Here is a 22,098-nt window from a genome sequence, read left to right on the forward strand (position 1 = left end):
TGTATTTTGTTTTGTTTGTTTGTTTGTTTTTTCTATAGAAAATATACGTACATAACATGCGTGGTTTGTAATAACTATTTATTCTAATTAGTTGCATAGACTTTTCTTTCTCTTCTCTTGTCCTATAAATATTACACGTCAGTCATTAGGTTATAATAAGCTAAAATATAAATCATTTCCGATTAATTTTCGAATTCGATAATAGTTTAACTTGGAACTAAATCCAGCAAAATGAGAGTTGTTTATCAGTGTTAACAAGATCTCACGTAAATGACGTCATCAAAGTCATTTAATTATAATTCAAATGTTTTGAAGTAGGTTGATCCTTCTTTTTTGTTATGCATCGATTAAAGTATTTTAAATATTGCTGTTCTTTTTTTTTATTATTATTGTTTTTAGGTGGACAGTAATAATCCGTTCTTAAATGTTCTTTGTTTGTTGTACTTTGAGTTAATGATTGATTGATTGTTGGGGTTTAACGCCCGAGCAGCAATATTTCAGCTATATTCAGGCGATAAACATGAAAGGAATGATAAAAATGAACATAAAATGATGATGATGTAATGACAAAAAAGGGATTGGATAGGAGGACAATAGGGTCGACAAATTTTGATTGCCACAAGAAAAAAGGGAGGGATGGGCAGGGTCGGGCAATCTTGCCTCCTGTGACGGAAAGCAATGGTTCCTACACCTATCGAATATCACAGCAGGGTTCTTTAACGTGCGAGGAACGTGGCATCTTTCCCAACACGGTGCATCACTATGGTTTGTGGTCAGGTTTTCCGTATTTTAGCCTGACAACCCCAGCATGTAACCCGCCAGGGGCACCCAAATCCACCACCTTGGGCACACACCCCAGTTGCTCTGTGGGCAGAGCGCCTAGCCCCCGGCTAGGTTTCTGAGCACTATTTAGTCGCCTTTTACGACAAGCTTAGCGCTACTGGAGGCCTATTCTTTTGACACCGGACCTGCACGGGGCTTGCAGTTTGAGATAAAATTTGAAATAGATTGTGTAATTTGTCGGAGTAATCGTTTTTTGTTAACTTTGATTTGTTGATTTTAGATGGAGATAATTGTATTGCTTTCTCTAGAATACAGATCTAAATAGGGAAGGACTTCACTGGAAAAAAGGCAACACATTTTTCCATGTTTTAAAACATAGTAAAAATGTGTTTTGGACCAACATGGAAATGTATGTTATTGTTACTATAGAATCACATCGGGACATGTGTTTTACATATGTTTAATGGTGGTCCTATATATATATGGAAAACTGATGAGAGAACAATTTTTCGGGTGTTTTCTTAGATATGGAAAACATATCCTGCAATTTTCCCTGTGTATCGTTAGTGAAATTCAGTATATGCGGTTTTAAAAAGCATCTTTATCGTTTTTTTTCTACACCCCGATTCATCTCTACCACTGACAATCTCTGAATGGCATATTACTAAAAACTACATCTGATGCCTCACTTACTTGCATTTGTTATTGACACTCTTGAATCAATTGTTGCAGTGATGGTGGACTTGTGACTTCTAGCGTTTCGCCTTCGATGCTTTTTCCACTTTTATTTCTGCAGAGACATGTGTACCCACCCCGCGTAAATCCAAATCCAGGCTTAAACACGCACTACAATGTTTTATTACAAAACATATAAAAATGAAACACTCATTTTAATTTATAACATAATCATTAGTAAAATTGATAATATATAGTAATGAAAATATGCCGTAGTACGATGCTCATTTTAAAACTAAACTAGAATACTTACTTAATTCCCATTTCAAATGTTTAAAAAATCTAGAAAATAGCCAAGGTTTTTTATGATTCGTTTAACATTTCATAAGTGCAGAAAAACGTATCCACAAACTTCTTCTGCTTACGTTTTTTTTAAATTAGAAATATTTGTCCTATATTGTTGTTCTATGGTCCTTTTCACGAAAAATCGTAAGAGTAAAATTAGTCGTAAGTTATGACGTCATAGTAAATAAAAGTATGGTGGCGTCATAACTTACGACTAATTTTACACTTACGATTTTTTGTGAAAAGGACCACTGATAATGATTCTTTCGCATGAGTACATGTTATGTTCAATTTTTTGCTTTTTTTCCTACCTTTGTGAATGGTGGACATTTATGTGTCCCCATGAAGGCGTTCTGAAAGGCATCGACGGTTTTGTCGGTTTTACCACATTGGTTAATATCAACATTTGTTAAATCGATGTCTGTAGTTGCAACACCCCTACAAGTAAATGGAAAGTTATTAGGAGATAAACAATAAACCAATAAGTTTATGTTTCTGTAATAGTTATTATGACTAACTTTCTTTTTGTAGTAAAGTGTGCTGCATAGTTTTCATTTAGACGCTAGTTTTTGTTTTATAAAGACTAAGTAAGCGCATCATTGTCTTTTATTCGAAAACATATTTAAAACAGGGTATTAATTAGCAACAAAAATATTCTTTAAACACTTTCACAGTGTAGCAAGTACACAATAATATGACTGGAAAATCTAGGAGGATTCATTTTTCCTGTAGATTTAACGATGTAATGGAGTATACACCAGTGGTTGCAAGAAGATATTATAGTATTGCTGAATTTTTGCAAATTAAATAGGTATTTTGATAAACAAAAATACAGTTTACGAGTAAAACCTAGCTTTCGAGGTTACATTAAAACAGAAAAATAAAGAAACATTGCTATACATATATATAACTTGAGATTGTTGTCGTTTTAATATATGAAATTATTGTAGAAATATATCAAAATATATCAAAATATGATGAACGTCTTGAATTATAAAAGAAGGATACTCGAATGTTATGATGTTATTTTGGTCCTTTTTCAATATAGGAGCAGAAAATGTCACCATCCAAATATTATTCCTTCCACAATCAAAGTATGGTTGGGTCCACTGACCATCACTTCGTGTTGCATACAGAATTGTTGCATCTTGAACTGTTCCGCTACAAACCAGTAAGCAAATAAGATTTTCAACTCATAGAGTGACAATAAGCGTGCATAACATTGACATATTCACAACGTATGTCTCTGATCTCATCGTTAATGAACAACTTGACACTTATGAACAAAAAAAAATATAATATTACATAATAAAAACGCAAAATTTCAAATTGTTTCAGCATTTTATTTTCGCCAAAAACATTACCTACTAGCTTGTTTTTCAATCATTGAATATTGAGTTATTTATGTCTGTCTTGAATGATCAGGAAGGAGCTCTAGTGACATTACAGTCGTTTTTAAACTTATCAATTTGGTCATGGTCATATATACGAACCTTATATTCGTTCTAGTTAAAATACTTGACACATCATCCCACTGTCTAGCAGCCAAGGGTTCGTACCAAATTGCGTCTTGGTAGTTATAAGAAGTCGACATGTCATATGTTATTACATCATCCCCTTTCATCATGGAGTACGGAGCGAACGTACCGTAATTTGGGACTACAGCAGGGTTATATGCTATTCCTGATCCTTTCCCAGCAGGTAAACCAGCAGCGATAGCATACTGTGTGAAGCGATAGTATGTTCGTTCCCTTGTGACATACGTTCCACCTCTTTGGTGAATTCTTAAAGTCATGTAATTAGCATTTAATAGAGCGATTAAAGTGAGTCGCTCCCACCTTGAGTAGTCTGGGTATAGATCTAAGGAGACGCTGGTTCCCGAGTTGCAAGTATCGTTATTAACATTTTGCATTACTTCGAACAAATGTTCCAATTCGGAGCCAGACTTGGTTTTAACTGTAACAAGTACAATTACTGATTAAAATGACTGATCGAGTAAGTCTGACATATACATCATTTTTTTTTAATAAATCACGATTACCAATACTATTTAAATACTTGAAAACAATGAAATATTAATAAGTTGATATTACATAAAAAAAAAGCATATCAAAATTACTAGATAAATGTCTTTTTTAACACAAAACCTTACGTGTTCAATCACCAAATCTGAAATTTTAAAAGATTTAAATAGCTTACATGTTTTTGTTTACATAAGTCCTTTGCATATACTTACTTGATACCATTGGATTCTCAGAATTTTGGACCGCAGATGGCGTCTTTGCTGAAAAAAAAAATGTAATAAAAAATTTCGAAAAACAATCTCACATGAAAATTTGAAATATGTTCAAGCACATTGCTAAACTGTTATGTAATAAGGAATGTATGTTACATGTAGAAAACAAAATAGTAAATATCTAGTGAACTATTTCAGAAACGTTTTAAAAATAGTTTCAATATGTCAACCTGTGAATACAGTGTACAGTGTATGCATCTTATGAAGTAAAAATATACTAACAATTGTTTTTGGGTGTCGGTATAGGAAATCGGATTCTATTTAATACCTTTATAAAAAAACACATGGCAAATTTTAGATCGATAGAAAAATCAAGGAAACCAAGATTCTAGCGGAAATCAAAATAATGTAATACAGGGATAAATATCAGACATGGAAAACAAACAGCAAAGAACACAAAGTAACAAAAATAACACATATAAAGTAATAAAAGTACATTAGCAACTCGGACTCAACTAAAACCTAGGAGCATGGACCAGGTGCGTTGTTAGGGTAATCGTCCTTTGCTTTTCTAGAAACACCCACCGAGTTGCTTATAAAAAGTGAAGTCTGGTGTGGACGAAAGAGGAAAAGAAAAAAATTACACGTGGAACAAATCAGTTGTTCATTGTGCATATCAATACACTGTAAACAAAACACGGGGTCAAACACAAACGTTTGGATTCGCATTAACAAAAACGTTTTATTTGGTATTAAATCTGCTAACTCTTAAAATTTGGGTATTAAATCACCTGTCAACGAACAAAACAAATTATTAACCTCTTCCCAAACTTAAACATGAATAGAGTTGTTTTTCATATCGACATGGAACGTTTACAGGATAAGTTTAATCTTTTGGCTTTAGTGCAGATTCGAGTGCACGAACGATTACGTTTGTGATGACAATTAAACAACATTCAAGCAAGAGTCTTTTCGTGACAAAAGATGGCCATAAGACAATAACAAAAAAGCATCGCCTTGTCTAACACATTTCTTTATATTTTGCTGAATATAATTCCTTATTTTGTCCTTTGGCTTGCATTCTTAATTAAGATTTCTCATTTTGTGTTGAATAGTAGCAATATTTGAAAATATTTTATGTGAATGTATGGACGGTTAAGAAGGGGCAAGGCTTTTTTAAAAAGCAAGTTATAATGGATACTTTGTTTTTTATTTAAAAAATGATAAAAAGTGAGTTTCGTACCATCTTTGCACATGCCCTGTCTTTGGCTTTCGTCGGCTTGTTCTACGTCTAAACCGCTAAGTTCAGCTCCGTTGTTGCAATCACAAACATAGCCGCCAGCTCTAAAGCCATGTCCAGGTTTGAAGACACACTTAAAGAATTATCATGCATTAAAAATACTTTAGTCTTTTTATCGGATGTCAGAGGGAATTAAATGATAAATTTTGAATGAAACTAAGTTAAACATTTTATCTGATTAATTCAGGTTATACTTCATGAACTTCACTTTCGACTCCATTAATACAAGCTATAATTCAAACTCTACTTTCTCCTCCGACAATACAAATTGTGATTTATACACTTAACTTTCACCTTCATCAATACATGCCATAATACATACACTTAACTTTCACCTTCATTAATACAATATAAAATTTATACAATTTACTTTCACCTTCATCAATACAAGTTACAAATAATACACTTTGCTTGCTCCTTCAACGATACAATTCATAAGTCATAAACATATTATTTGTTTTTTATTGTTCCAGAAACAAGCTTATGAAAGATTGTACTTGGATCCATAACAAAAAAGCATTTCGAAACACAAATACCAGTAACTTCACAACGCATCTATCAAAACCAACCTTACCTTGGATAATGGTGGACATTTGTGGGTTTCAGTAAAGGCATTGTAAAATACATCAGATGGTTCAACGTCATCACATTGGTTGACATCGAGGTCAGACAAACGAATGTCGATTGCAGATACTCCTCTAAAATGTATTTGTATCAATTAATTAAGATTTCATATAAAAGAAAGAAGAGAAAGTATCACAGGGAATGAAGAGTACAAATCAAAATGTTACAAAACTACTCGATCTTCTCAATTGCAGCTTTTATCGAACTATTCCCGTCATTATTCTGTTCATTGATACGTATATTTCATTGATAAGAAACAAAATGTGATGTTGAGGTTGTCAAATATCTCACTTGACATGAAAAGACTTTATTTTTTATACTGTTGTTATGGACATACAAATAAATAGATTTTTTACTCAAAAACAGGCTCTCCGTTTGGTAACTTTGCATAGAACGGAACAGAATACGAGACCAGCCACTCATGAGTACGTGCACAGTCATAATATGGTTCGATCCACTGTCCATCTGTTTCATCAACACGATGGGTAACAACTATTGTCACATTGTTATCTCTGAAAATTAAAAGCATATAATAGGTAGTATAGCAAGAAACTTAATACTGGTGTTATTATTCCTTTACAATGTGGGCACTGATATGAGACATGCTGGTGCTATCTGCAAAACCTTAGAAGAAATAGATGATTTTATAATTCCTTGTTATTTAATAGACTGTGAACGCTGTCTGATTTAATTCCTACATAAAAAAAGCTTAATTTTATATTCATTTATTTTATTCCCATTTTTTATTTCAAACGTGTTTGAGTTGGGTTTGCAAATTACAATTATATCGTTTATAAACAACTAGAAAATGCACATAAAAAGACAAAACCTATATGTAGTCGTTTGTTTCAGAGTCTTAGGGCTGGCCCATATTTTGTCTGCATGGACAGTATACCACTCGTTGTAGGGTCTGGATTTCGTGTAGTCATTGAGCTGTGAAAGGTCAATTGATATAACTGTTCCATCTTTATTGACGGTATCTGGTGCAAAAAGGTCGTGTTTGGTAAATACCCGACGCTCGAAAGCAAGAGGTGTACTGTACACTATTGATAACCCAGTAATCACGCTGGTTTGGGGAAGGTTGAAGAAGATCGAATCAGGCATTCTATCCAAGGTTCCATTTGTTATTTCTTCATTGATGTTCCTCGAGTAAACATTTGATATATAAACGGGCAAAACTGTGTAATGACTAAATGCAGAATAGTCTATATTTACGTCAAGCTTAAGTTTGTCATCCTGCAGTTGACCACAGTTTGTAGCATTTACGCCATTGATTTCATTCAAAATATTTGTTAGATCATTTCCTGAAATAAAAGTATAATGCTTGTAAAATTTTTAAACGAACAGTTGATAACGTTCGTAAGATTTTGTTTTTGTACTTTTTCATCATAAGATCGAAATATCCAACAACAAAATCTTTACAAGCTGTGCTTAAGGGAAGTACATAATGTTTAACTACATACGCATAGAATGACTAAATATAATTTAGATAAATAATCATAGATTTATTTTAGTTTTAATTTGCACTGAAGCATTTAGATTGTTAAGGAAAAAATATTAATAGGAACAGAACATAAATGATAGTTTCGAAACCTTTCATGACACCATAACTAATAAATGCGTATCTAAATAAAACTTTCACCTGTGTATAAGGATGTTTGTGGTTCATTTTCATTCCGGATGGATTGTTGTCTCTTAGACACATTCACCGGAACTATTTTCGTTATATTTTGAACAACCTTATACTAGGATATTTTTACACCTCTTATCATCTGTATTTTGATATCACCTTGTGTGTCTGTCCGTTATATACAAAATATTGGCCCCTAAAGACAGGTTTATTTCAATGCTGGTGTGTGGCCTACCATGGGTCACCGAAAGGTCTTTAATAAATGTAAACACACCTTTAAGTAAGCTCTGTAAGGTCTCGACAACAAAAGTAATAACATCAACGGTAACTAACATGCTCCTGTAGTAACTAAGAGAATCAAACGAGATAAACAACCCGAGTGATATAATAATGATGTAATATATGCAAGAAAAATAAGAGATAAATATTATATTCTAAGCATGTGGGCAGAATATAGATTCTGGAGAAATATAGTTTTACATATAATTTAGAAGTCTAAGAAAAAATACTATGATAACATGGTTATAAATTCAAAAGATCCAAAATGTCTATGGAAGTGTATTCACAGTCTAAATCCATCAAATCATGTAAGACCATATGAACTGACTGTCAAAGAAGGTATTAGGACAACTGACTTAAACGTAATGACCAACGAATTCAATGAATTTTTCATGATATATGTTCAAAACCTTAGAGATGCAAGTCCTAATACCACATTAAATCCGCCTATGTTACTAAACTTAAAACGTTTTGTGCAGGAGAAAATAGTAAATGAAAAATTTTGTATTCCACATTTTAGCAATCCCTGATTTGTTTTCAGTGTTAAATAAACTAGATGTAACTAAGTCTGCAGGAATATACAACATTAGTCCTAAACTGCATCATCTCTAACATGTATTTGCAACAGAATGATAGATACTGGTACTTTTCCAGATAATTCAAAAAATGCAAAAGTGACACCAATTTTTAAAGCTGGTGATCGTGCTCTTCCAACAAATTATAGACCGATATCGGTTTTACCAACTACATCAAAACATATTGAGCGCCATGTTCACTCCCATCTTTATGATTATCTCTCTAAATTTGAATTACTCCATCCTGCTCAACCAGGTTTTAGACCTGGTCATTTATATCAGACATATTTTATCAATATAGTTGATACATTTCTAGAGAAAATGAATGAGGGAAATATTAATATTGCAATTCTCCTAAAATTTCGAAAAAGCATTTAATGTTGTTTACCATTTTATACTTAGGAAAAAATTAGAATTATATGGCCTTGCCAAAAACAATGTAAACTTTTAATCGTTTTTGGAAAATAGAACCCAGCAAGTTCAAATAGGGAATGTTAAGTAAAAAAACTCCCAGTGGAGTATGGTGTACCTCAAGGATCAATTCTTGGTCCTCTTTTGTTTATTTTATACATAAATGACCTTCCACTTCACATACTGATTTTTATGCAGACGACTCGACGATTCATATATCCGGAAACGATATAATCAAAATAAAACCTACAATACAACAAGACCTAGTGGAAATAGAAAAATGGTGCAAAAGTAATAAGATGTTTACAAACTGTGCTAAAACAAAATGTATGTTAATTGGAACAAAACAGAAAATGTTGTCACAAAGTGATGCTCCATCATTTACAATAAACTCTAATATTATTAAAAACTCCAATGGTGAGAAGTTACTAGGTGTTATGATAGATCCTCAATTATGCTGGTCAAAGCAAGTAGAAGATGTATATCTAGAAATATCCAGTCGCATTTATCTGCTATCTAAGATAAAGAAATTTCTAAATCTTGATTCAAGGAAACTTTTTTATTCAGGTTATATTTTATCTTTTATTGATTATTGTGTAGTCATTTGGGGAAACTGTAGTCTAGAAAATCTGAGCCGCATTTTTAAACTGCATAAAAAGGGATGCAAGATTAATCCTTGATACAGATTTGGTGGCACCATCTGCGCTCTTGTTCAAACAATTAGAATGGTTGACGGTTGAAAATAGGATGATATATCACAAATATGTTCTAATTTTTTTAAAAGTATAAGAAATGAAGCTCCATCTTACCTGTCTAATAAGATAAAGCATATATCTGATAACAACTCTTACAGTCCCTGAACCGATCCGCGCAACGGTTTGATTGATCGATGACCGTCGACTGATTGATCGCTGACGGATTGATGACTGATGACTGGTGACCGATCTGATCGCAGATTGTTATATAAAATGACGAATGAATCGTAAAAATAAAACAAATGTGAAAAAAGTATAGATTGATGTTCAAGTTCATTGCATAATGTAAATATGTGTAAAATTGACCGAGAAAACACTGGAAGCTGTAAAATATATTGACTGCTCTGTGATCACGTGATGCGATCAACGGTTTGATAGTTTGGTTTGACGGATCGATGTCTGATCGGAAACTGATCGGTGATCGCTGACCGATCGCACTTTTTGTTGCACGGATCTGTTCAGGTACTGTACTCATTACGAAACACAATCAAGGGTAACCTATCTATTCCTATAACGAAATCTCAACTCTACAAAAGATCTTTTAGTTACTCTGGCCCAACTCTGTGGAACAACAAACCAACAATTATAAGAAATTCCAAAAAAAAACTGCCAATTTTCAAAAACAGATTAAAATGCTATTTACTCAGCAAACAGAGCTGATGTTTTTGTGTGACTGTATGTTAGCGTGCATTTTAAAAATATGTGTTATTGATTTTTTGTATGTGTTTACTGTTGAGGGCCTCAGGGAAGATTAGTGTATTTACTAACTGTGTTACCCTCTTGAAATAAAGTATTATTATCATTATTATTATTATTATTATTAACTGAAATATAAAAATTATTCAAAATCATACTAGGCGCGTGACAGCTGACGTGGTGTAAATCTAGTTTTAGACCTCAACTACCCCAATAGTGCCGGGTAAACATAAACAGAAACAACAAACCAAAAAATTCATTCAATAAGACATCCAATTATCTCAATGGAAAAATACAACGTACACCATTTATATGGAATGAGATATCCACTTAGAGAACGCTTGCAGTTTATGAAAACTATATTGGAATATTTTCAAAAAATGACAATGCCATCAAAACTTCAAACAAAAGATATTATCGGTCACTACAATATTCGAATGATCTGGATTTGTAGTAGAAATGTCAAGTACTAAATGGCAATATATTAACTTTTAGACAAATTAACAGCAGCTGCAATCAATGTACAATAAAGATGAAAGTGTCATTTATAAATGAATTAAACATAAATTCTAGCGTTTAAACCTGAATCAATGCAGAATACGACCCTCACTGACAGTTTTTGACCGATATAAGCATAAACAAAACCAGTTAAAAAAGGCAATAAAAAAACACAAAACAGCAAAATACAATAATTCAATCAATGAGCGATATTGTAGCTTGGGGGAAATGTACATATTGTTTTGTACACAAGACTAAAAAAATGTCAGCAACTCTATACAAAACAGTATACATATAGATCAATAATGGAAAGACATTGACAACAAAAAATTCGTCTAGAGGTGTAAAGAAAAAATGGTAGAACACACTGTTACAATAGAAAAATAATGAAATTAAGTGGATAAACGGAACACATTATAATCGTCAACTTGGTTTGAAGTTCTAAATAATTTCACAGTCAAATGTGCCTTGTTCACCTATGACGGATACAAATGATTGATACTTGTTCTTCTGTTGGTTGGCCCTTATAATTATGATTGTGAATCTATATTACTTCTTTTGAAATCACTAAATCTGAAATTGTTGATATATTTTTTTTTAAATTGATTAATGCATTTATCGCTAATCAGTTAAGAATTTCTGTATTACAAACTATTTGTATTTGTTACATTACCATTTAAAACATTTTTGTTCGTTAAATGTATTCAGTTACAACTAAAAAAGGGATGGAGCATCAGCGACGTCCTTTACATGTATATTTTAGATACTTTGAAACATAAACGGCTCAAAATTGTTCTATCATGAGTGACGTATTTCGGAAATTGATACAAATCTAGAAAGTGTTAAGTAATTGTTGAAAAATTTTAACGCAGAATCAGAGCGTTTGTTATGGAAATTCGCTATATTCCCGGTGGAGGTGACATTAGCCATAAAAACAACAGTGAATTACCAACAATCGCAAATGTGATTAGAGTAAAAACAGCAGCGTTACTTATAAGAAAAGCCTGACATTGTTTAACATATATTTATATATTACAGCAATTTCTGAATATGACATAGCTGATAATGAACAGTTACCAATTGTCTTTTAAATATGTCCTTACCTTTTGAAGCAGAAATTAATACGGCGACCACAACAAAGAACTGCATTTCAACAATAAGGTTGTAATACTTGCTCGTACTTCATTACACGGCCAGCTTTAGCAAATGACACTTTGTTTCGGGTTTTTATTCATTTTTATAGCTGCCTAGCTGGTATTTTTAATCTGATAAGTCATATTGAAAAGTAACACGTGAACAGTTATGTTAAGAATATTCTATATCAGATGATAAAAAATTAAGAAAAAATGTTGTTCACAAAAATTGTATGAAGTCAACCGATAACATAAAATGCACTTATAAGAATGAATCTTTATTTAACATACTTCAATCGACCTATTATTTTTTACCGTGGACTTATATGACAATGACAATTTATTTGATGGCACCAGTAACATTTAAAAAAGTGCGTAATATCAGCTGTTGACCTTATCATTTTAAAAAAAAACGCTGACTACATTTTTTTTCAAAAGTTAAATTTGTCTCAGCTTTTTGCATTAGAGCATCCATTCTTTCCATTATCGAGAGGCAATACCCATGTGATATGCAATTCCCTTTACTTAAGAAACCGTTCAGTTGAAATATGAAATAATTTCATAAGCTATTAGGAAGCTTTTGCGAGCCAATGCTTTTTTAATTTAGTTTTGTCAATAAGACGGACAATAAAGAAGAAACGTAGTTCGTGGGTTTAAAAATTTTATATTGACATTGTCACCAGGAAACATTTATTTCCTGGCCATCTGTCAATCTTTTCAGTTTACCTTACTTTGTTTATATAATATTTTCTGTACATGTCTAAAGATATTTGTCAAACCAATGTACATCGAAAACAGAGACATGAACGTACAAATGACAAAATTATTAGTTAATTAATTAACATGTTCCTAACTCTACCTCGCACATTCTTTTCGCAATGAAACTTCTTAAGGTCACCACACGTTTCTTCAGTGATGGGCAAAACCCTAACCATTCAGCAAGCCGTGGGCTCCAAAGTCAAATGATATGAAAATATCCATAAAAGACGAAAATCTACCTACTTTTTTTACAAAAAGTGTAAAACGAATTACAATGAACATAAAAAAACGATGACATCCACATGACTAAGGGTTCCTTTTTGGGACAGTCACATAAAGTATGTGGCGGGGATTAACTTGTTAGTGAGCGCTAAAGCCCCCACTCCCCAATCTAGGAGAGTAGTTGGAAAATACAATAATAAAACTAACTATAAAAATCTGTTGAATTCGGATTTAAATCTTGAGATCAGTACAGAATACAAACACCTTTACAATTCGGACAAAAGACAGCAAGCTGCGCCTATCTCGAAAGAGCAGTCGCTATTTCTGTAAGCTATTTCAAAGGAAAATTTCAACATTACGCTACCAGCAATATGGGTTTAGATTGTTTAAATGTGGTTAAATTTTCTATTTTGTAGTTTTAGTTTGTGTGAAATGTCGTTGGTATCGTTCCGTAATCAGTTTCATTAACATAATTTATCTTTTCTCCGTCATGTACATTGTACCATCATTATGACTTTTAGTGTCTTTTATCCACTGTTGTCGATTGCGCCATTCGACTTTTCAAAAGTATATTGAAAATGTACAAATACATTCGTACCGATCTTTACTGTCACAAAATAGAGCATATGCATACCTATTTAAAAAACAATACATTTACATTTATAAACAAAATAAATTTTACAACGCTATGCCTTTCCTGTATACTATTGATTTGGTGATGTCGTCTGTAAAAGATCGTGGTCACGTGATCGTGCTATGTGTAACAGATGATTTTGTATTACTATTTTGGCTTAAATCATGTTTATAGAAAATCATGGGAGTCGGACTTTGAACAATTATCAAAAAGAACATAATTCAATAATAATGACTTGACAAGGAAAATAGATGCACACAACAAAGAACATGAATTAACCAATATAGTACGCACATAGAACAACTCGGACTCCATAAAAAAACTGAGGGCATATACCTGGTGCACTGGTAGGGTAGTGTTCTATGCATTTACGAACTACTTTCAATTAGAAATATTCTCGTCTTTAAACTATGACAATTTCTTTCGGTTGTTCAATCATAAATAGATGTTGATGGTTGGTAATAGCGAAGTGTGAAAAGGAAGACTGCGACACATACATCTTCTTAATCCAATAACATCAATTTTAGTTAGCTGTCTCAGTTTCTCCGTATAAGAGCTTGTTTATTTGTTTATTTTTTATCTGATAGATTGCATCTACATATATGTGTTACAAATATTCGTCGATTTATCCCGTGAATTTTTTATTTGCCTAATGGGAAACGATCATTTAAATTTTCACTCAAGTAACATTTGACTTTTTATGTGATCGACCATTGGGAATGTGGAATAATTCCATATAATCAAAAAGGTACGTCTGCATTTAAAGTGAAAACAATTACGTCTTTACTGTACACTTTATTTCCGAAAAAGTCACTTTTCAAAGATCGATTTTCGGCCATGCATGTAAAGGATAAAAAACTAACCGACATGGTGAAACGCAACGGATGCACCAGCCTATAATTAGTCCACATTATTTATTTACAGTAAGTTTATCTTACACGGATTTTCATGCATTTTCAACACGTTTTAGATGTGTATATATATATATATGATTTTTTTGGTATTACAAATTATTAAATGAACAGCCATTAACCTGCACTGTTTGCCTCATGTATCTTTTACGATACACGATGTATCACATAATTTACTATTTGCGAAAAAAAGGTACCCCTCTTTCCTGATAAAACATTCACCAAGCACAATATTAATTCAGTTGATATAAATGTAGCCATCTAGATTTTGCGAGAGTAAAAAGTGCAAGAACCCTTTTATTTTGAAAATTACTATAACTGTCAACTCAGTGTTTTAGATTTATCTTTTTAAAGGTAGCATAAGTTAATTTACAAATATTGCACAATGGCATCGGAAATTGAACTGTTAAACTAAACCATAATTTAGATTACATATGAACCATCAAAAGAATCAAGTGATAGTTGCAAAATTGGTCGCCATGGTGATGATTGATTCACCATAACGATCAACGAATTCATGATGACGACCATAAAACGTTTGCAGTGAAGGCTTTAGGCTTTTGTCAACAAAACCCTGTTTCAGAAGCCTAAGTGTTAGAAAGTCTGTGTAGTTTCGGTAAACTCTTGCTTAACGTATGATAGAGCTGTTAGAATACCATACGTAGGTACTGAAGGTATATAACCACAGATGAAATGAAAGGTGATGATTCGAAGGAGTAATCAAGGGAACCAAGGTTATAGCGGCAATCAAAAGAATGTAATCCAGGGACAAAGACCAGACATGGAAAACAGACACACACAACAAAGAACATGAAGTGAGAAGTGAGAAGAGCAATCACAGTTAATTTAATGTATTGTTAGAATGGAAAATAATCACTATTCTTCATATATCACGGCATATGCTTAAGATAGAAACTATTCTCTTCATATCAGTAGATATGGTGATATGCAAAAAAAATAATATGATGAAAATGTAGTGATACATGCAGAATAGAAAATAAACAAAGATTTTAAGATGTCACAATTCCATCTTCCGTTGTTAGCAAGTAGACTAGCCATTAAGTGCAACATAGCAAATGTAATATTTTTAAAACTTATTATCGAGACAGGATCTTAAAAATTGCACTTAAAAAAGAACAATCATCAATCGAATTCAATTTTTTGTATGACTAATTCCTATATGCGTACGATAGTTTTCTGTTGGAATTTATGTGTAACATCTGCAAGAATATATATTAATCATAAAACATTAATATATTTACTTACATTTCCTTGATCATGGGTGTCATTCTGTTTTTCCTTTCCATAACATATATGAAAGTTTCAATTTCTTTTCTATTGATTGATAGTGATTATTTACTGTTTGCCAAGGTGTTAACTGTTTATATACAGTTTAAGATGCATTCCGATTAATGAATTTACAATATTCTAATATATATGTATATGTATTCTTAATGAATTCATTCGAAAACTCTCCATTAGTTCTAATCTTGTTTGTGTGTGGGGGATTGGGTGGGGGTAGAGTGTATGCATACTGAAAATTTCTTGTAAAGCATAACGAACAATATCACATATTTCATTGTAATAACATCGATTATACATATGTAATAAAAGCACTGCTCTCTGAATGTTATCTGCCTTCAGGTCAAAATCATTTTATGAGAGCAATATCTGCACTCTCAAAATTTACTGACGTAAGAATTGTTCAAAACGTTATCTTGCTTATTGGCGACGTCACAATCGATTTGACGTAATGTTGTCAATTTTAAATTGCGGATCCCGACAGTAATGCAGGTGGTAAGAACAACTGAAAAACGATTAATGGCTGATAGACAATCATCTGCAGTCATACTGGAGACGGATGTAACTATAAACGCCAAGAATAGTCCAATACAACAATTACATAAGGAATCAACAGTATACTCATTGGTAATTCCATGAACAAAATGCAAAATTTCTAATTTCTGACATGAAGCTAAACAAAACACTGTACCAAACAAAATACTATATTTGAAGGACAGAATTCTCTCTGTTTATAATCTGATTTGATCCTAAAAGTTGCCTGCCATTTATTAATGTAATTAATCATGTCCTGAAGACAAACAAGTAGCACACAATGCATATACAGCGTAAAAATGAGATGGTTGTTTGATTATTTCCTCAAATTCTACTTTACTTAGTACAGAAAAAGCAAAGACATTCTGCACGTACTAAACGAACTTTACTCAAATATGAGTTTGGATTTTGAAAAGATGACAGTCAATAACTTATGAATTATTTTGAAGCAGACAACGTCCTTGCATTCGATTTCTTCGTTATATATTTTTATGAATTTCTTTGATATAAAAAATATATATACATTGGTGTTCTAAATAGTTCACTTACAAATTTTCCTTAATTGTATATCAGGCAAGAAAGTGATTTGTAACATCATAATTATAGATATTCAGTGACGAATATGTACACATTTCAAATAGGGACATATATAATCGTAGTTAGAACGATTTTCTTGATCTTATATCCACCTTCAGTTTGTATCAAATATATATGAAGTTTATGAGCAACTCGGTGGGTGTTTCTAGAAAAGCAGAGGACGCTTACCCTACCGGTGCACCTGGTCCATGCTCCCAGTTTTTAGTGGAGTCCGAGTTGCTCATTTAATTTTGTTACTTTGTATGTATGATTTTAGTTACTTTATGTTCTTTGTTGTGTATGTCAGTTTTTCCATGTCTGGTCTTTGTCCCTGGATTACATTCTTTTGATTACCGCTATAACCTTGGTTCCCTTGATTACTCTTTGAAATGGCATTATTCTAAAAAAAAATCATACATTAAAACAAAACACAATGACATTCTATATGTTAAACATAGAACTCAGGTAAAATTCCTGGGGTAAAATTGGACTATTGGTGTTTCAAATACTGTTTGATATTTTAAAGAATTGTAATCAACGAACATTTCAGTAAACATTTTATTTTGGAGTATAGAAAACTGAGATGCATCACAGGTGAAAGAAAGATAACTTATATTCTGAATAAAGCAAATACCGATTTTACAAATCTGCAAGGTAACATGTATTGTGTATGTAACGCTTGTAAAGTTTGACTTTATTATGATTCGATATCATATCAATAGGCCGACGAAAAAAAAAATGAAAGCTTAATTTTGTATATATCTACATTATGCACATTTAGACATACAAAGTTTTTACCTAACATACTAAATATATGCGATATGTTGTACATGTACATGTACATCTCATGTACATGTAGATTCATAAAGACAGCTATACAGCATTGTTCGTTTTACAGTTTAAAATACATAATCGGTAATGAAACAAGAATTCCGAAACAAGATGACAAAAACAAACACTTTACTGATGTATCATAAACAATATTTAGCTAAATTTCCTCAAAATAACCATTTTGTGATTTTATGTATATCTGTAGAGGACACATGAAAGCCCTCTTAGCGAAAATCAAAAATCGAAAATGAAATATTGTTTAAAATTCTAGAAACTTTATATTTTTAGGACTTCTCGTTAATGTGTACAATTTTGAAAGTTCAACAATTTCTCGCTTTCACAGAACGATAATACATAATAATAGATAAGCATTACAATGAATCAAAACATTTTCTAATACGATAAGTCCCCATTTTTTTTATACATGTTTGCAAAAGTGTTTGTTTTAATATTGAGCCAATGACGATTATTCGTACACCTAGGGTAAGGGACAAAACTCTTACAAATCAGTGGAATGTTTGTATTCATCATTTTATATCAATCTCATGTAAACATCAACGTAACTTTGATTGATTTTATTCTATGTCAAATGAAAGAGTGATAGGCTTTAGTGAAATTGTATATGATACAAGCATATCATTGATTTCAAGTGTTATGTCCCTAGGTCTACCTTCTTAAGTCTAACTTAACTTATGATTATAATTTCCTTACTTTACCCATAATTGCATATTATATTATCTACATACTTTGTAGCGGTGCAGTTTTAAAGAAGAATATTATGTAAACTATAAGATGAAAACGGTATCTACTCTCTTGAAATTATTTTATTTGATTTCATTTTTAATTAGACAGTTATAAATGCGACCTTCGCCCTAACATAACACGTCACGTTGCATTTGTTTCTACGCTGGGTAAATATACAGTGTACTTTCATTATCGAGGTGTATAATCAATGAATGGCATAGGTCCACATTTACTACAACCTAGTATGACATATAGCCACATTTTCTATAGATTGTATGTTTAATGTTAAAGAGTACTGTCATAATGTCGTCATTGATATCGATAGCATTTGAAATCTATACCAGTCTGTAGAATTTACTTAATGTGAGATATTGAACTATTTAATATGAATTATCAGGTAATTTGACAATCCTTTACACAGCAAATGTCGAAGAGTGATAAATTAAAATTATAACTAAACTTATTAATGTAAATTTAGGATGGTGACTTGTAACTTATATGAGACCAAAGTTCTAGTTGATCTTTTAATTTCTATTTACTCGAACTTTCGAAGTCCACAAAAAAAAGTAAAGAATTTACTTGACATGTTAAACTTTAAAGCAAAGGCGTTTGTTCCGTGAGAAATTGTGTCAAATAATATAAGAGTATCCCTCTGAAAATCTTAACCTTTCATCGTTTGTCTACATATAAATTCAAAACGCTTAGGAAACAATCCTTAGTTGCAGTTCTCGCATTTTTTCAAAATTTGAAAATTTTAAGTTATTGTTTAGAAAATACCTTTTTTAAATCTCTATCAAGAATCACGTCATATTATGATATGCTATACTTGTCATATAAGTTATGCAATTTCATGACACATTACAGAAATATTTGCGCATTTTGTCTTCCTTTGCACGCACTAAACCACTAATATTGTTTACTTAATATTCCTATTATATAATTTGCGTATTTTATACTTAGTTTATTAAGTACAATAGGGATTAAAGTACACGAGACCCGAAATAATGGGGTAAATTATAATATCATTCATACAAATTGATTTTTCAATTTTGAATTGAAAATTTGTTAGTATCCTTTGTTGTATCATATATCTACACCTACATTTTTTATTATACGTTTTGAATATGTTTAATACGTTGATAGACCCCTTGAGAACATTTATGAGAAAATCCGCATTTATATCTATAGCGTCATGTTTTTTTTTTCAGATTCAAATACATGACTTCCAAGAGTTTAAATAAGATCCGTAAGTTTGATATAATTTAATGAGGCTAAAACTACAATAGATAATTAATTTTGCACTAACTTTGAATTTTAAAGTATATAAACGGTTAACATACATTTTCCATACAAACTACAATGTTGTTATTCAAGATACAAAGACACTTCTTTTGTGTCTTTCATATTCACAAAACTATTACTTTCATATTAGTCAAGTGTGTTCATGTGATTTGATACATATTAGGCATCTTCGTTCATATTTTATTTTATTGTTCATAAAACATTGCTTGTTAAAGTACATGGCATATACAATGTATGTGCGTGCTTGGCATCTTGTGTAGGTAAGCATTACAGTGATATGATGATAAAATCCGGATTGAGTGCCAGTCTCTTCCAAAGCTGATTTGTATTTGTGTTTATGCTTATTGAAGACCTTTTGGTGATGTCTGAACGTATTTACTGTGTTGTATTTAAGGTATACGCTGGTGCATTTTTTGCGTTTCACCATGTTTTTTTTTAGAATTAAAATGTTGGTTCTTTTATTTATGTGAACCAAATGCGTGTTCATGTTCATAGTTTGGTTTTAAATACAATGGCCGAAACAAAACGAGAAACCTTCTTATCAAAACAAAAATATTTTATCAGTTTGCTAAACGACCCAAAACGTACCTGCAATGCTGGATATTACATATACACCATTTATATATAATTTCTCTCATGAAAATATAAAAAATTTGCGTTGATAAATTGTACGCAGTACATGGAGTTAAAAAGTAAAAAGAAAAATGTTGTTGAAGTTGTCGAGTTGTATTCAAGATAAATATAAAGGATAACCTATATACAAAATACAACACATTTAGCTCGACAAAATAAGATAACAATTTGTACAATACAGTTAAGATTTTAAATTGCTTTTTAAAATTACATTACCAAGCACTGATGAAGGACTGTTTATTAAGATCTTATTCCATGTATTGTTTAACAAAATGCCATAACTTAAAAAAAGAATACCTCCACGATTCGCAAGGCTCCTATTTATCGTGCTGTTTAGATTACAGTATTTGTTTTTTGAAATTTACGAGTAGTCATTAAAACTTCTAGGTCAAGAGCTGCCACTCGCATCTCGATTCCAAAACATCAAAAGGTGAAAAAGTCTAGAATCGTGTCAATCAAGCGCTTGGCGTGCAACGTTTGTCAGACTTTATACTAACAACTTCAGACGGGCTACGATAAGTAGAATAATTTATAGTCTGATTAAGTAATCAATCTTGAATTGATAATTTAAGTTAAATAAACATACATACTTAACGTTTCAGTAAACAAAAAAGAGTTCGTCCCGTATCTTTAGAGGTATACGGAAGCACGGTCATGTATAAATGAATTTTTGTATGTAGTCAAATATGAAGTACAACAAGAGCAACTAAGAAACAATGTAACCAAATTAATACAAACATCTTGTAAAAAGCGGTAAAGTCCAAAACAAATTGTGGAGAGATAAACTCGTTCAAGGGGGATACGGGGCGATGAGGAATGTTGTATATGGCAATTTGGCAGTTGGGAATGGGACATCGGGAACGGTGAACAAGGAGTCGGAAAAGGTAGACAAAAAGTTTTTTCTTAAATTGAATTATAATACATGTGTTGATAATTACAATATGACAAACTAATTTCGTACATTTAACCTGTATTAATTCGTGCCTATAACGTTTCTGGCAAAGTTTGATATAAAAGATGAACGGAACATAGGAATCGGTACATCCTCGGCCAATCCCAAACGATGCTCGGAATCAACGATTCAAAGATTGACCTAAAAGTTGATATTGGGAACATAGGGTGTAGAACAAGGAGGATGTGGAATGGGGAATAGGAAATGTAGATAGTTTATAGTTTGCTCTATAGAAAAGCTGTATTTGACAATACTTAAAGGAATCACTGGAGCAATATGAAGTATCCAAACATAGCATAAACGATTTAAAACAATCAGTATGTGTCTTCTTCAATATAAATAAACAATGCGGAAAATGAATTCGTATAACGTTAGGAAAGACGAAAAATTCACTTCAATATTTTTATAAAGGGACCAACTTTGTATATCATAGTAGAATGGGAACGAAATACTTGAATACGTACTGTTTTTATTTATTTATTTTTATCATTATTTTTTTTATTTTACTTTATTTTTTATTTATTTATTTATTTATTTTTTGGTTATATCAGAATAATAATGAATAGTTCAACAGACGTTATATCAATTTTAAGACGTCATTTATCATATGTATATATGAGAAATCTGTAAAACAAAATATGTCATCAACCAGTAAACATGTTAGCTTCCACTTGTGAAAGTATCAGGTACTTCATTAGTGTCGACAATTCTTGAACATCATAAATGTGTCTGTTCAACGATTTATAGTTTTGCATACC

The 22,098-nt window shown here is 31.8% G+C and overlaps 1 protein-coding gene across 1 annotated transcript; it reads right to left on the reverse strand.

The window, feature by feature from the left end:
• Positions 1 to 64: 64 nt before the first annotated feature.
• On the reverse strand, positions 65 to 12,044 carry LOC148621405 (uncharacterized). Its single transcript, XM_088575751.1, has 11 exons — positions 11,911 to 12,044; positions 6,793 to 7,267; positions 6,320 to 6,475; positions 5,914 to 6,037; positions 5,283 to 5,412; positions 4,040 to 4,087; positions 3,297 to 3,759; positions 2,812 to 2,964; positions 2,115 to 2,241; positions 1,477 to 1,629; positions 65 to 122 (listed from the first exon to the last, which is right to left on the reverse strand). Exons 1-10 carry the CDS (start codon positions 11,954 to 11,956, stop codon positions 1,486 to 1,488), a joined length of 1,866 nt encoding a protein of 621 aa, XP_088431877.1. The 5' UTR covers positions 11,957 to 12,044; the 3' UTR covers positions 65 to 122; positions 1,477 to 1,485.
• Positions 12,045 to 22,098: the final 10,054 nt, after the last annotated feature.

Source organism: Perna viridis, chromosome 3, assembly GCF_037379345.1.
Source record: "Perna viridis isolate PV_CMFRI_1.1 ecotype Kerala chromosome 3, ASM3737934v1, whole genome shotgun sequence".
NCBI classification, from domain to species: Eukaryota; Metazoa; Mollusca; class Bivalvia; order Mytilida; family Mytilidae; genus Perna; species Perna viridis.

Excerpts from the sequence above, each read along its gene's own strand:
- LOC148621405 (XM_088575751.1), bottom strand. The coding sequence starts at position 11,956 with ATGCAGTTCTTTGTTGTGGTCGCCGTATTAATTTCTGCTTCAAAAG. Across the intron at positions 5,413-5,913 it reads AATGTCCACCATTATCCAAG|TGTGTCTTCAAACCTGGACA; the intron begins GTAAGGTTGGTT and ends TAATTCTTTAAG. Across the intron at positions 1,630-2,114 it reads AATGTCCACCATTCACAAAG|TGCGTGTTTAAGCCTGGATT; the intron begins GTAGGAAAAAAA and ends AAAACATTGTAG.